Source organism: Thunnus thynnus, chromosome 18 (genome assembly GCF_963924715.1).
Source record: "Thunnus thynnus chromosome 18, fThuThy2.1, whole genome shotgun sequence".
Lineage (NCBI taxonomy): Eukaryota > Metazoa > Chordata > Actinopteri > Scombriformes > Scombridae > Thunnus > Thunnus thynnus.
The window spans coordinates 21,148,313-21,164,633 of NC_089534.1; the positions used below are offsets into that span (position 1 = coordinate 21,148,313).

The window sequence follows — 16,321 nt, forward strand, 5'->3', positions numbered from 1 at the left end:
CTACAGACACGTCTTTGTTCTTATGAATGGCTGATCAGACTGATGCTTCCTCACCTTAAGCTTTTCTATTCGCTGTTATTCGCATGTGTGAATGAAAATTAAAGGGGCTGTATTTTGCAATCATGCACACCTTTTTGGAAAAAAAAAATTGCATAACTCATTTATTTGTCATAACTTCAACCTTTACTCGCTCTGTTTCTTCTGTCAAAATGTAACAAAATGTCAAAATACTGAAAACCTGAGTGATGTTGACATAAATGAAGTTCCCTGTCTCTTCTTGAAGAGAAGATTTAATAGCTGCTGCACTACATGGAAGATCTAAGAGGTAGGACTCCTCACAGTCCCCCTCTCATCAGCTCCTGATTCATGTCACTGCTGATGGTCCAGGAAGGGAGGAAACTGTTGCTATGTGGCTCTTGGGCCTTCAGCATCTTGTTTATCCACATTTTCTTTAACCAGTAAGTTATTTGTATGTTTCAAATTGTTTTAAAAGCATGCTGCATCCATTAAAACGTCATTCTGTTCAAAATTTTATGGTCAGTTACATTACATGTTTGCAACAATAGGTTGACTTGTTGATGCATTTAGCTAAAATTTCAAAAAAAAAATCTTCCTTCAAGCTCGAGTAAATCTTCACAAGTTTTATCTCCAAATCCAGATTTCTCAAGTGATGCTGTATAAATAATTTTCTCAGACTTCACTGTCAGAGCCACAGATGAGTAGTACTCAGCATGACTACTACATTCACACATTAGTGGACTGCCCCTTTAATTTAAGTGGATTTGTCTTGACAATCACTTGGCATTAAATTTTGCTGTGTGTGTTTTGAAGTTTCCTGTGAACCAAACAACACATTGACTTCAGACTCCTCTGGGAATTTATTGGCCTTTTTTTTTTTTTTTCAACTGACGTTTACATGTGAGTGATCAGACAAAAAAGAGGAAAAAAAATCCAATCCCAAGAGCCACTGAAGATCTGATGATCAAACCATTGCCTGGAAGTACTTTAACAACAGAATAAATTTGACGAAATCTCTAATGAAGTAAGTATGATGAAAGATAAAACATTTTGTGTGTATGTGTGGATCTAACCAGGAAGCACGCATTAATCTAACAGGTGGACGACAGTAATGAACACATGGACCGGGAATAAGCAAGATGTTTTTCTGTCAGGATGTCAGTATTTTACAGAAATGATGTGTCCAGCAGAGTACATTTATAAGACAAATTTTTCTCATCATTATGTCAAATAAATTTGAATCTCAGATGTCAGTGTAAACTGAAAGTAAATCTAGGCTACATATATAGTTACAGTAGTGCCAGGTGGTAAAGGAGACCTGAGGCTAAAGAAATTGTTTTATCACATTAGGGGAAAAAATTGTCTGTTTCTATCTAAGAAAAACAGATTTATGCTTCAAAGTCAATTCAACTGAAATGTTTTATCTCCACGGTAACAGTCACCAGGTGTGACATTTCAGTAAAAGGAGACAAGCAAGTCAAGAAAATGGTAATACACTGAGATTACAGCATAACCAACCAACCAACCAAAGCAATTCAAATGTGTACATTTTTAATTATTCCAATTTCTGTTATGTTTCAGCTTACAAATTAGTCTGTATTCACCTTCATAATGGTTTGATATGCTTAAAAAAAGGTAACACTGCACTGCTGAGACTGTTAGCATTGTTAGCGTAGCCCCTACTCTCAACGAGGAGCTCCCTGTGACATCAGCACCCAGTCATCCTGTGATAGATGCCAGATACAGGCGAGCTGACCTCCTCTCCTGAGTGAAACATGAGAGAGGTATATATTTCAGACACCTATTAGATGAGGACTGATAAAGACGTGAGGCGGCATGGCAGCACACTGATGAATCAATGACTTTTTTCTCTCCCCCTTTTCTCTCTTTTTCTTCCCCCTCCCTCGTCCTTCCTTCACCCTTTGCTCCCTCCGTCCCTCCAGCCCTAATTAACACCTCAAGCCAGGACACAGGATCCAGCGGCAGCAGACCAGGAGAGTGACTCATCAGTTAAAACCCACCGCTGTATCTTTTATCTCGATCTCTATCGCCATCACTCAGCGGCTTCTCTCCTCGCACAGGTTATCGCGAGGGACCGACCCAAGAGAAGGAGGGGGGACCCAATCATTGTCGCTCCAGAGTAGTGTAAAAAAAAAAAAACAACAGGAAAAAAAACTAAAGGTTGCTGGATGTTTTGAACCCACTCAATTGCACCAGGTACACAATATCCACTGTACTTATATGTATCCATTTAGTGGAAATGAAAATAACGGTGGCTGCAATCATTTAGTAAAAGCACCCAGCAAACATTTTGACATCAGAGAGAAGTTATACACTGAAAATCTGTGTTAAAGCTGCTGTAGAGATTTTTTTTTAATGCATGACAAAAAAATCCACCCCACTTCTCTCATCTCTCCTTAATGGCCAAATTATACCTCTCCGTCCAGGTGTTGCTATGGAAGAAAGTGATTTCTTGTTCAGTGCAGGGTTTAACTTTAACTGTTGAAGCACAGCCATAACACTAAATGGAAGTGTTGTGCATTGTGCATTCATTATACATCCAAATAATTTACATTGTATACATTGTACATTTATTTTGTATTAAATAACAGTAAAAATGGTGAAGGTTTGTACTTGGGAGATCACAAAATGCCAATGTGTCCAACATTACTGAAAAGCAAAAGATGAATTCACAATTTTTATGAAGCTAGCAACGAAAACATGTAGAAAGTCACAACACAGCCAAAGCAGACCACTCACAGTTCTTGCTGGTTCTAAGCAGCTCACCTGGCAGCAACATGTGGTTTCATTTTTGAGTTAGTGCATTTAAAGCTGCTATATGTAGAATTAGAGAATGTATGATTTTGGTGCCTCCCCAGTGGTAGAAAAAAAACAAAACAGACACTGTGGCAGACATCAATTTATAAGATGCTAAAATTAATTTACATAAAAATTCTACATATACAAGCACTAACTGCCTCTCTTATCAATGTAGTTACTGGATGGTGGTTTAGACTATTAGTAACTATCCCAAACCCTTTCCCTTAAACTTAAGAAACCTAATATTACATTTGTTGAGTTGAAGGGTATATGATATGACATGATAAATAATCGATAAATGCAAAAACTCATGAATAAATAAGGTATGACATCACCAGTTTCTGCAAAGAGTGAGCAAGAAATGACATTATCATTTCAAACAGCAAACAACTAATGCTAACCAACGTAGGTGGTAAGTACACAGTATATCTATACTAATCATGAACTCTAACAGAATAAAAGGACAGTAGCAGCACATAATCACAAAAATTAACACGTGTGGGAAACCCCTTAGACAATGCTACATTTCCCTAAACTAAACATGCATTAAAAGCTTCATATAAGATTTTGCAATTAGCTTTACTTGCATAGGGGAAATACAGCAGGATTCCTCTTGCTCAAGCCTCACTGGCAACAGTTTTAGAGAGACTAAATCCATGGTTCCATAACAACAGACTTCCTGTATTTCCTCAAATAAAAAACGATAGTCAATTAAAAGCTGGGTCTCTGATAATGGCCGGGGGTGTGTTCGTCACAAACAAATAGAGGTCGGCCCCAAAAACAGGACGGGGAAAAAATCAAGGGTGGTAAAACTCCTGGTGCCTGTTATATAATGTGCATGCCAGTTAAAGCTAGGGCAGGTTATGTATTTTAGAAGCGTTTTTTGTTGTATTTGTTGAAATTCTCTATACATCCCGACAACAATCACTAAATCAAATGCTCTGACAATAAAAAGAAAAAAATCCGGTATCTGTGGCTGGAGCAGGTGTGTAATAAGTCCATCCAATAATTTCATTTGGGCCAAATGTTGGCTAACTGTCCCTCTACGGAACTACCTGCCTACCAGCGTACACTCTGCCCAAGCACTCATTGTGTATGACTGGAGTCTTCCACAAGGCAGAAAAACAGAAAATTTGGAGGCCAGACAAGCAGTGGGATACCGACGGATAGGAAGTGACGGGATTGCATGAATTGCAGAAGAAGAGAGAAAAAGGACGGGGACATCAACAGAAAGCAGAATGAAAAGCAACGTGTGATCATTGAACTATTGCCTGTAGTGAGGGGGAAACTGAACAATGCATAATCTTATCAATAGGACCTGACCGATGCCAATATTAGAGAGTAAAAAAATTCCGATATCGCTATATCTGACACATCATTTGCAATGATCCTTCAAATGTGGTTATCAAACACTTGTGACAAATATATGGAGTGGAGACATGATATTTTACAAAAAACATATGTACATATATATTAAACTTGAATTAAGAGAGACGATCAAATATACATTAATATATATCGATATATCGATTGGGCTCTACTTATCAACAACAGAAGCGAAATGCGATATCACTCGAGTTGAAGCAGGGAGATGGGACACTCATTATTTTTGTGGCTGACTTCAAACAGTTGAGAGGCGGCCCTGTTTACCGTTTACTGTTTACTAAAGGTTGTTGTGTCTTGAGAGGGAGTAGTGTGTGTGAGTGAGTGCAATAACTGTTGTGTATGAATGTTCCCATGTTCATCTGGTGGGAGAGGCTTAGGACAGAGAGGGGAAGGGGGAGAGCTGCATTCTGGCATCTTTTTCTTTTTTTGTGTGTCTTTACCAGATAACTGCCTACCCCACCTTTAAGCATAAATAGTAGTTACCTGGATGTAACTCCAATTCTATGAGTACATGCGTAGCCCTCTAGCCGACCGTCACAGAGAGGGGAGCAGGACGGAAGAGATGCGATATTGTTTAAATACGGCGATAATGGCACATATCTTAATAATAATGAAAGCAGAAACACTACATGAGCATGGGTAACCAGGGTAACTTGGCTAAGCCGGTGAGCATACATCCAGTAGCATGCTACTTGCATGCTACAGCTAAGTGGTGCACTGCCAAAACATTCCGGATGGAACTCAAGTGCTAGAATTATTGTTCCATATCTCGGAGTAAGTGGATTACCAGGAATGCAGTAACAAAAACAGAGCAAACGGAAGCAGATCAGAAAACAAGGAGCCTTTGTACTAAAATATGAGCAAATATTCTTATGAAACAGAGGGAAATAAAGGCCTCTCTTATATAGGCCTGTTTCTAATAATGGCCTGGTACCCTCTGCAGTTGAGATAAATAAAGACCCGGGCCACTATTTGAGGAAATACGCTTAGCTTTTGGGATGACCTGTTATGACCCAGAATGTTGTACATCATATAAACCTAAGTGGTAGCACATAGCTTCCTCACCACCCATCAAACACTTGCTGGAAGGTGTTACTACTCATTTCAGAATAGTTTCTCCTATTTTTCACCAATATAAAAATAGAAAACAATAGCTTCAAGCTTTGCATTTCCCATGCCTGTTTTCCTGTCAAAACAAGATAAGTGCTGACACTAAAAAGCACCAGCATCTCTTTTTTGCTTACTACCAAAAATATCGAGCGGAATTGTCCTCTTTTTTTTTTTTGGCTATGCTAGCCTCCTGTGATTATCACCTCAACTGAATGACAGACTGTAACAGTGCTTTAGGCCAGGAGGGAGTGGGAACCGACCAACTCTCCTACACCTACGCATCCAGTCTGGGAATAGCTTTCCAGGCAGCCCCGATGGAGCTCTTCTCTGGAGAGTTGACAAGAGCCTACGAGAGCGGAGGAGACTCTTCTCCTTGTCCGCCAAATACCGTCTGCCTCTTGTTCTAACTCACGTCCCAATTAAAGACTATTTACAGTAAGGGAGGATTATTTCCATGGGCCATGAAAGCAGAGAGAGAAATAGAGAGAGAGGGAGAGCGAGGGGTGTGTGCAAAAGGGGGAGGAGAATACGTTTCTCCCCCAATAACACACACACCACTCCCCACTACTCTGCACTGAAAATAATTCCTTTGCAGTGAAGACTTAATTCTCATTCTGTGTTCGTGTCCCTGATCCCGTATTGTCTATTCTGGTCATGTGGTCCGCCTGCCTTACTGCTGTCCACTGTGACAGCTGTGTGTGTGTGTGTGTGTGTGTGTGATGCACAGAGAGAGAGAGAGAGAGAGCAAGAGAACGAAGGGTCAGTCTGTGTTTTAACTACTGCTACAGTATGAGCCCCACCCATACGAAGGATAATCCTTGTCTGACCACATGCAAACAAAGAGCACAGATATTCCTAGCGTCTAAATAAATGCACACAAACAATCCAGTTTCTTGCTTATTCTCCAACAATGCTACCATTTTGTTTATATAGCCCTTAGGATTACAATATTATTAACATTTCTGATTTTGCAGCCTGTTGGAAGCCAATGTCAAGGTTAATGCAGGCAATAACCAGGAAACACAACACAAAACAGCCACTGAGATTTGGCTTAAAGATGATCTAAAAATACGGGCATTGGATGGAAAATTCAGAAGCAGGAACAAGTGTCCAATTTGTTTTTTTTCCCCCCTGTTTAGCTCTTCTGTTCCAAGTGTATCCCTCTCCTACTAGCATACTGTTGAACAGATGCCCACATATCATTGCAAGGGAACACCCCAGTAGCAGCTTAGAGATGATTCAACCATAGACAGACACAGAGAGTTGGGTCAAAGTAGGAAAAAGGAGGAATGAAATCATGCTAGTGGGTAGACACACGCCTGGGGCTCACTGATTCCCATTCAAACCACGTATCTTCATATCACCAGTGAACCGAATGTTAACATCTATTTTGTGTTTTTGTTATCCAGTCGTAATGTCAGCTATGTCAGGATATTACGTTTGGCTGTCTCGGCGTCGACAGAGTGGAAAATGGGGAAGAATAATAACGTTGTGATGCTAATGGGAACACAGACAGACCAGTGGTCATGAGGGAGTTAGCGATGACTTCACAAATACGCAGGTGGGCTGAGCGGTCTTCAAGAGCTTGATTTGAGCTCCGGTAATTTTAACGGTGAGGGAAGTTTCTTTTAACAAGAAAGTCCTTATCTGATCTTTCATTCTACATCTTTTTTATATCTTGTCACTAAGTGAGTAAAACACTTGTCAAAATAGCATCCATTTGATGTTCATTTCAGGGACAGCTTTGTAGTTTGCTGATGTATTTTTGTCATTCCCTGTAGACAACTGGCCCAATGAAATTACCAATGTCTGTCTGCACTCAAAATCGGTCTGCACCCAAACAACTGAGTTTGGGTGCAGACAGATTTTCACGTATCTTTGTTTTTTTCTTAATTTAGAATGACAAATATCACTGCTAATTGCACATAGCTGTCTACAGGCTATGGCTTTTTCTTCCTAATCTATTATTATCTTTTATTTTTTTATTTTATTCACATTTTACAAGTCACCTAGTTTTTATTTTGGTATTTTACTTGTACCTCGGTGTGTATTAGTCTCCCAATCCATATTTACCACCCTATGTGTTTGACAGTCATTTGTAAAGCACTCTGGATCGCATTCGACATGTATGAAAGATTCTACATAAATAAAGTTTGATTGACTGATTGACATGCAACTTTTCTTTTCACTTCACAGCGAGAAACTAACCAGAAGAGGATAATGTGAATGCTCAGCCTGGATGGCATGGTTCAGTATGTGGTTCAACATCATATTATTAACAAGAATATTTTTAAAGATCAATCTACATCACAACATGGAAAAATATACAAAATAACATATTGAAAAATCTACTTGATGTCCAAATAAGTGAGTCCACTGCTGTGTGTTACAAAAGACAAACTTTTTTTCTCATATGTAAAACAAGAACTTCAGCAACTGGTTTTCTTCGTTCTTAATAAAGTTTTGCTTTGAACAATTACTTAGGATAATAGAATTTCAAAAACTTTATGATCAAAATATAATTTTGCTAAAAGTTAGTAAATAATAATACTGAATTATCATCCAGCCCTTGTTGACACTATCCCCACATGCAGCCATGGGACAACATGACACCAACTTTTTCTTGAATGAAATAGCTCTAGCTCTGCCATCAACTGTCACACACACACTCAGAAAATTTTTTGAGTGCTAGTGAAGGTATTCTGGGAAATGTAGTCATTTCTTCACTGAGACTAGAATTGGACAAAGCAGATTGGGGAAAATGGGGACACCAAAAAACCAGATTACACGACAATGACAAAATATCTTCTGCAACACTAAATATCAGTCTGATGATGTTGGAACGCTGTAGAGTATCAGTGAAACACTTGACTTGCATTGCAGAAAGTAGATTGAGTCATTCAGAAAGAGACGCTGAGAGCAGATTGTTCCGTAACCTGGCAGCCACCCATGCCATTCGGTGACAGATGACAGTGTCACCTAGTTTTGGTCAAGGTGCTCTGGCATGCTAGGCCGCCTCTCGCTGACTTGACTCCTGTTTCTCTAGTGAGCCTCTTTAGCGCCTGAGCTGTTAAGGTGAGCTTGGGACAAACTCCAGATATTAAATTATGTGGAAAAGCAGATTAAATAGTTATTATCCCATCTGCAGCCAGACAAGTACACACGAACAGGCACGCATACATGTAAGCAAACTCATGTGCACTCACACACGCAGACACGCAAAGGGGGAATAAACACACACACATGTGATGTACACTGAAGTGATCTATGATTTTCAACACATTCGCTTTGTTTGTGTCTGCATTGTGTGTTACAGCTCAGCATGTATTCACTATGGGCCGTTCAACATGTGTCATGTTGAAAAGCATATGTGTTGTCTCAAACCAGACAAATCATCCCTTTCCCAAAACCTTTTGTCTGCCCGCTTTGTAAGCACAGCCCCTCATCTTTTTAACAAACCAATAAAATGTAGACCACATTCGACTAAGAAACGACCACCACCCCAACAAAATGAAAGCTTCCACCCATTCTGTAGAGCGTCACAGAATTAGTTCTACTTAACAGAGGGATTGAGAGAGCGATCTAAATGTGGTTGTTTTGGGAAGCCTGCCTGCCGTCGATTCATGTCTTTCTGATAGACATGTAAGTTTGGAGAGCCGCCCACACGTCCCTGAGCCTCTCTCAGTTGTTACAACCGAGGGAGATAGAAAAGAGCACAAAAAATAGAAGAGAGAGACACAGAGAGTGAGGGGGGGGTGGGGGGTGGATGGGGGTGGGGGGGTAGATAGAGACACAGAGTGAGAGAGGAAAGGAAAAAATGTGTGCTGTCTGTCGCAGAGTGGAGCTTTCCTACCCTGGCTCATCGTTGGAATATCGGTGCTGAGTATATGTCCATGTCTCTTTGAGGATGGGGCTGGAGTTAACCCACACACACACACACACACACTCTCAGCAGCCAGCATCAATGGGTCTTTCTATGGACTGTGAATCAAGCCACACATCCAAGAGCATTCATGGCACATGCATGGAGCGCTGTCGTATAATACCGTATGGTCCCACACATACACACTGGCTTTATACAGATTAAAAGCCACTGAATGTTCACTCTCTCTCATGGCCAGCATCTGTCTCTCTCTCTCTCTCTCTCTTTCTCTCTCTCTCTCTGCGTGTGTGTGTGTGTGATCATGGGAGGTATGCATACAGTAGCTATATTTGGGGCTGGGGGGATTTGCTAAGCTGTGTTTTCCAGCCAGAGCTCAGTATTAGTGCAAAGACAAAGAGTAGAGCAGAGTCACATGCATATGCACATACTGCACATGCAAAGGGCACACACACACCAACACACACGTTTCACATATACAGTACATGCATGTGCACATTCAGAGCTGGTGTGGATCCAACATGTGGTATAGCCCAATCTAGTCCTCATGTGGATGGAGGGTTTCCTAGAAAAGCAGTAAAGCAGTAAAGGTCCAAATTTATACGTGAAACACTTTACATGTCTTTTTAAGCCGATATAAATGTTTATAATTTCATACTATACATCATAACCAGGCTAGCAAAACTAGCATCTCTACAAGAAAGCAAATAAATATGTCTGAAAACATGATTTATCTTTGGTGTGTTCGTAATGGTCACAAACTCGAGGCCACCTCTTCATTTATGACTGTATCACTCTGCATACGCGAATACACACACGCATCAAGAAAGGAAGGCACGCATATTTAGCAGAAGTGTGTGAGTGTGTAGCTGAGTGCACAGACCCTGAGGCAGGCCCAGGGAGAGAGACACGGGACATTTAAAACTCATGCAAAACAGGAAAGGGGAAAAAAAACAAAGAATGATAGATAGAAACTGGGCACTCGTGCATTAAAATACACACACACACACACACACACACACACACACACACACACACACAGGTAGTCACAGAAAAAAAAAATCAAATCACTCACATCACTATAGGCTGAGCACAGCATGAGAAGCTTTCATCCACTCCTAACAAAGCTCACATTTTCAGTGTGACATCTTTGACAAGTGACAGCCTGTTCACCCCAATTATCCTGTTTCAAGTTTCCTACCTCCTTCTCCTCGCAAATAAACCCAACCTCTTATTCAAACATTCCACGAAACACATACATTATTTCACACACACACACACACACTTGGGCACGTCAACCTCACCTCCCCTGCACTGCACTGTGTGTCCAGGGTCTAAACAGAGATGTCCCCTGGGCTCTGTCACCTGTCTAGAGGGATGGGGGGCTAAGTGATGGAGGAGGGTAAGCCAAGGTCTCATCTCCTCCCTGGTGACTGAATGCAGGAGTGGACAGCTGACCTTTGACCCGCGCAGGAAGGAAGATTGAGCACTGCTCCGGACTCCATTAGCATTCTGCTCACACAGGCCCCATACCACAGCAGACTAACGGCATGAACACTGTGGATGGTTCTTGCGTTATAGGAGAGATCCAGTCAACCTGAATATTTGGAGCTTCGCTTCCTCGTGGCAGCACAGCAGGGGAGTCTGTGCTCTCAAAATACATCATCTCACAAAAAATTCCCCCCCAATGAGGGAACCACACAGCGGTCTTTGTAGCCACAAGGAATCCTGCCATGATTAGATTCTTAAAAGGCTAAGGGTCAGGTAAAACATGGCAACTTAATGCCACTGTGCACCGTTTCCTCCCCGTTTTTTTCCCCCTCACTCCTTTGATGCTTTGTTTCCCTGACAGTGCAAGCCCTCCTACTCCATATACACACACAAATACATCAAAAAGACAAATAAGCCTGTCGGTTGTGTCTCTGTGCGTCTCAACATCGGCATATGTATGCGGGAATTGTCAACACTGCACAGCGAGATCAAACTGGCAATCTGTCACTATGCTGGGGATACAGTTGGGGATTCAAGTGACTGATGACACATAGAGAAATTAACCCCCTCTGATGTGGCGTGGTCATTGATGTAGTGTTTCAAAATAAAGGCTAAGGTATGCTATGACCTCCAGTTGGTGATCAACAGAAGGCAAACATCCACCTACGTGAAGAAAAAACAACATGAAAGCATGCTGACTTCCCCTTAAAACACCAAATCCTTATCAGTTCTTTCACAAATTACACATTACACAGTTATGGCAGCTCTAAAAAATATAGTTTAACTCTATTCAAGATAGAAAAAGGTGTCTAAATCGACATGAGATGGGTTTATCCTCTTCTACATCCCTGGGTGTATCTATCTGATGCAGTATTTACCGTGGTAAGGTCAGTACCGCACTGATTTGTGAGTGACGCTGGATTTCAGCACCACGGACAGCGCTCTGCCTCACTCTCCAGCGTGAAGAGAGGAGGAGGAAGGAAGGAAGGAAGGAAAGAAGGGAAGGAAGAAAGGAAAGGATGAAGGAGGCGGGTGGTTGTGGTGTTGTTGGTGGTGGGGGTTTCCCTGGCAGATTTCAGGCGAGGGTCTACACAGTCATTCCTCCATCGCTACACATCGCCTACCACCTCCTCCGTGCCGGATTTCCATACGGAGGAATACCGTATGTGTGAGATCACGGCTTTCATATATTGATCGACCGAGCCTCACACAGGATGGACAGAGAGAGGAAAAGAAAGAATGAAGGGGGGAGAGGAGAGGGAGGGAGGGAGGGAGGGTATTCCTCTGGACAGCCTTTATCATGCATCCACCCCACCACCACCACCACCACCACCACCACCACCCTCCCTCCACTCCAAAAAAAATCTGTTTAATCTACTTTCCGATCATGACAACAACCGCTGGAATCGCCTCGCGTGATGGTTGGCGATCAGAAACATGACAAAGCAATAGACTACACACACACACACACACACACACACACACACACACACACACACATAAGGAAAGAAATGCAGGCCGGCGGCGACCAGATCTAACACCATCCGTCGCCTCATAGCCGCACATTGCATCCAAGCGCATAACGTTTCCAACATTGGTAAGTGAGAGACGCGCCGTCATCGCGCTGCATTTAGAGGAATGTCAGGAAGATTTTTTACCCGTGTGTTCAGCCCCACCAAACCGAGCCAGAGCCGTTATCATGTGTCATGTAAACTCCTCGGTCGGCACTGTCATTCACAAAATAAACCACACAGACTATCATCCGACGTCTACACGCATTTTTCACCAATTTTCCTCAGATTATCCACTGTTCTTAATGGGCCAAGGATGCGCTCATCATCATCACCATCACCACCACCACATCCACATCCACCTTCAGCAACTGTCGTGAGCAACACTTCAAAAAAAAAAAAAAAAAAAATCGCTGTGGTCAGCTGGGTGTCAATAATGCAATCTATAGCCTGAGCATCTTTAGCAGCGACACAACACACGGTCAGCTGTAGCCTAATTTTCAGCTCTGACAAGCAGATAGGGGCATGAATTATTCAATACACATAAACTGAGCTCTTCTTCTTCAGCAGGGAAAACGGCTCGACAAGAAATCTACACGAGCGGACACAAACCAATGCAGAACCCACATTTAGCCCTTCCACCGCATAAGCACTGGATGTAATGTAGCATGTACATTAATGCATAAAAAAGAGAGAGAGGGAGAGAAAATGCAAGGCTTTAAATCAACGTCGCCTTCAAGAGGCTGCAAATACCAGCGAGAGACCGAGAGCCGCCGCCGCCGCCGCCGCGCAAAAACCAGCCGACATGTATGAAGATCCAGGCTGACAGCCGGCGGAAATGAATTCATAGAAATATGAGCGAAATATGAAAGAGCCGATGGGCATTTCTGCTTTTACCTGTCAAGACTCCGACCCGGATTTGGTGGTCGTGGTTCGTTAAAATCATCCCGTCTGACGCCATGTTCAGCAGCGCTGTCGCCCGCACCGAGAACTCACGGCAGGGCCCAGAGCCGATCGCATCGAACTTAGTGGGGAGAGGGAGGGGAGGAGGAGGAAGAGGAGGAGGAGGAGGAAGAGGAGGAGGAAGAGATGGAGGAGGGTTGGGATACAGCAGAAAAAAAAGACGAAAAAAAAAATTGCCAGACGAGATGAGTAGAAAGCCGAGCAATCATTCGGACACCTACAGATAGGCGGGCAGGATGCGGGGGCCGTTTCAACCGCACACATCACTCAGCTGGCCGCCTGCCACGGTAGTAGTGTGGATCCCAGATTAATTCTTATGGAGACCACTATTGATTTCCAGTGAAGGCTTTTAGGGGAGACAGACTAGCAGTGCGTCTGCAGACGCCACTCAGTTCTCTCATGTTATGCATTTGATGCCATTTATGGAAGAATTTTTAGATCCCTGCTGCTTAGAGGCCTCACATCTGACCCCTAACATGAAACAGTAGGCTTATCAACACTGAAAAGCATCATCTTGGGGGTCCCATAAACGCCCCCCTACCCCTCCTCCCCCACCCGCCGATCTCTCCACCGTGAGTTGCACCCCTACTTTTAAAGATTAAAGGGGCTTCTCTAAGAGCCAGCGACAGCACCCCAGAGATGTGTCGACTACGTCTCAATGCAGAGGCTTAAGAGAAGATCACAGTCTGACCTGTAAAAATGCAACTACATCCCCGGGCAAAAAAGCACCGCTGCTATTTATAGACTGGCTGCACGCTTCCATGGTGTATAATTTCTCTTGTTTATTCTCACGGAATAAAAAAAAAAGAAGCCCATCCTCCAGCTTCTGAATCTATCAATATACATAATTCATTAACACACATACATGAGCACAGTAACCGTAGCAAGAAATGGGGCAACTCTTCCAGCTTGACTGGCTCGCTTCAACAGCATTGCCATGTCTGTGTCCAATGACCCAACCAAAGGAACTGACACAATTTCCACACTTTATTTAGTAGCCAATTCCCTCTTCTATTGTGTTACAATTAGTAACACGAGGTGTGTGTCTGCCAAGGACATGAAATAGACCTTCAAAGCTTATCTGATGTCTTAACCTGAGTTGGATTTTGACTCAAGGGCAAGCTTCTGTGCAACTTATCTATATCATGCTATTCTAATGCACATCACAGAAGCATCAGGAATTGGACAATCGTTCATTTTTTATAAATTCCAGACTGTATATTTATGATGGATGCATCTTAGGAATACAGAGAAACATAAAGTTTTGACTCATTAGCTGCCATGCATATTCTAGCCTGGTTAGCAAACAAAAACTAGGTAGTCACTACCTATCCTACCTGAGCTTGTTGAAATACTTGCTACGCCTGTTCATTTGTGAGAGAGTTAGATGTGAAGATGAATACCAATCTCATGTTTGTGTGTCAACTATGGAGCTGGAGCCCAGGTGACAATTAACCTAGCTTAGCATAAAGACTGGATGGCAGGAGGAAACAGCTAGCTTGTAACTCTTTTGTTTTTACCTTACACAACTGAAATTTGAAATGACAATTTGTGGTTTCAGGGAAAGGAATATGGTGTAACTATTTCCTGATTTATAAAACCGTTTTTCCATCCACTCAGCACTTCTAATTGCCTCCAAACTCCGGCGCCATACTTAATGCAGACATGAGAATAGTATCAATCTTCTCATCTAACTCTCTGCAAGAAAGCAAATAAGCATATTCTTTTAATCACAAATGTCAATAATTAGATAAATAAAAATATTAGTAGTAAATTGGTATAGTCTACCTAACTAGTGTTCTTAAAAGTTAACCCAGGCTTGCCATGTTTGTAGAAACGTCTATGGAGTACTTCTTAGATTGTATGTTATTTTTTCTATAGAAGGGAACTAGTTTGCTGGTCTACAACATATGAGGAGTGGAGGACGCCATGCTGCAGGGAGCTCCCCGTAGCATGGCATCACTACAGCGTCCACATCTGTCAGCCTGTCAGTGATAGAGAGAGCCAAGTGCTAAACAGGCCTTGTTAATGGTGAGAACCAGCATGCACTTTAAGTACATGCACAGACACACACACACACACACACACACACACACACACACACACACACACACACCATGGTCCAGGGTTGGCAAGCTTTCCTGGAAGGCTGGAATTCCCTTGTTGGTGTAAAGTGGGAGAGCTGGGGCGGAGATATTGGAGGAGAGATGTATGGAGGAAAGGAGGGAGGGGAGGCATCAGGTTGAAGACATTGGGGACCCCATCTGGTGTGTGGAGGACTGTGTTTATGTAGTGCACAAGTGCGTATTATAATGACGGTGTAATTACCTCAACGTCGGTGGAGCTGCTCGCTGTTCATGGATAGGTGATGAGGAGGCAAGGGCCATCGCTCTCCCCTTTTTCCCTCACCATCCATCACAATAATAAGGGGAGCCCCAGCAGACGGAGGGAGCTGTAAACGTATGCTTCCACATCTTTGTGGTGAGCTTGGGGAGGCCCCCTTTTTTTCCCCCAAGGCTCCAGATGCAGGAGAGGGGAGGGAGGGGGGCGCCAGAGGATAGCAGCTTGCTCTGGCTGTTTGCGTTATGCAACATTAGAGGTGCTTAAGCCCTATCTTTAGGCTGCTGGGACATGTTGCAGGGGAAGAATCTCCCAAAAAGCTATGTGGTAACCAGGCCAGTCATACTCCATATCATTGCAAACACACAGAGCATAAAACAAGATATTTTTGGAGGCTGTTTTACTACTTCTGTGTCATGACTCTCCCTCAAAGTCTTTGGACTTGTGAAGAGGCTGCATATCCATCCAATGTCATAAAGCATGCAAGACATAGTTGCCAAAGAGCCATAAAGCTTTACTTCCGCCCCAATGAACATCGATTCCTACAAAGAAAACACCAGGCTAAAGATGTTAAATGCATGATAAAGCATGCAGTTGCAGGTTTTACACAGTTCCAGAGTTAAACACCTTTTTATTGCTCTAACTTTTGTACCTCACCATTATATATGGATCAGATAGCTAATTGAATATTAAAATGCGCTTGATGTGAGTTTGATTAGCCAACAGTATATCAGTTTTGTCTATTTCTGTCATCTACAGTGTGATGTCAATGATTGGAGCAGACAATTAGACTCCTTTCACC

General features: G+C 42.6%; 1 protein-coding gene across 7 annotated transcripts in view; it reads right to left on the reverse strand.

Moving 5' to 3' along the window:
• The window catches only part of gphnb (gephyrin b), a 95,029-nt gene extending 81,612 nt beyond the window's left edge, over positions 1-13,417 (reverse strand). For 2 of the 7 annotated variants that reach the window (XM_067572953.1, XM_067572950.1), the window contains exon 1: positions 13,114-13,411. In XM_067572953.1, coding sequence (XP_067429054.1) covers positions 13,114-13,177 — 64 coding nt within the window. In that variant the 5' untranslated portion in view covers positions 13,178-13,411. Of the gene's footprint in view, positions 1-13,113 lie in introns of all 7 variants that reach the window. The other 5 variants (XM_067572949.1, XM_067572951.1, XM_067572952.1 and 2 more) reach the window with 5 other exon arrangements.
• Positions 13,418-16,321: the final 2,904 nt, after the last annotated feature.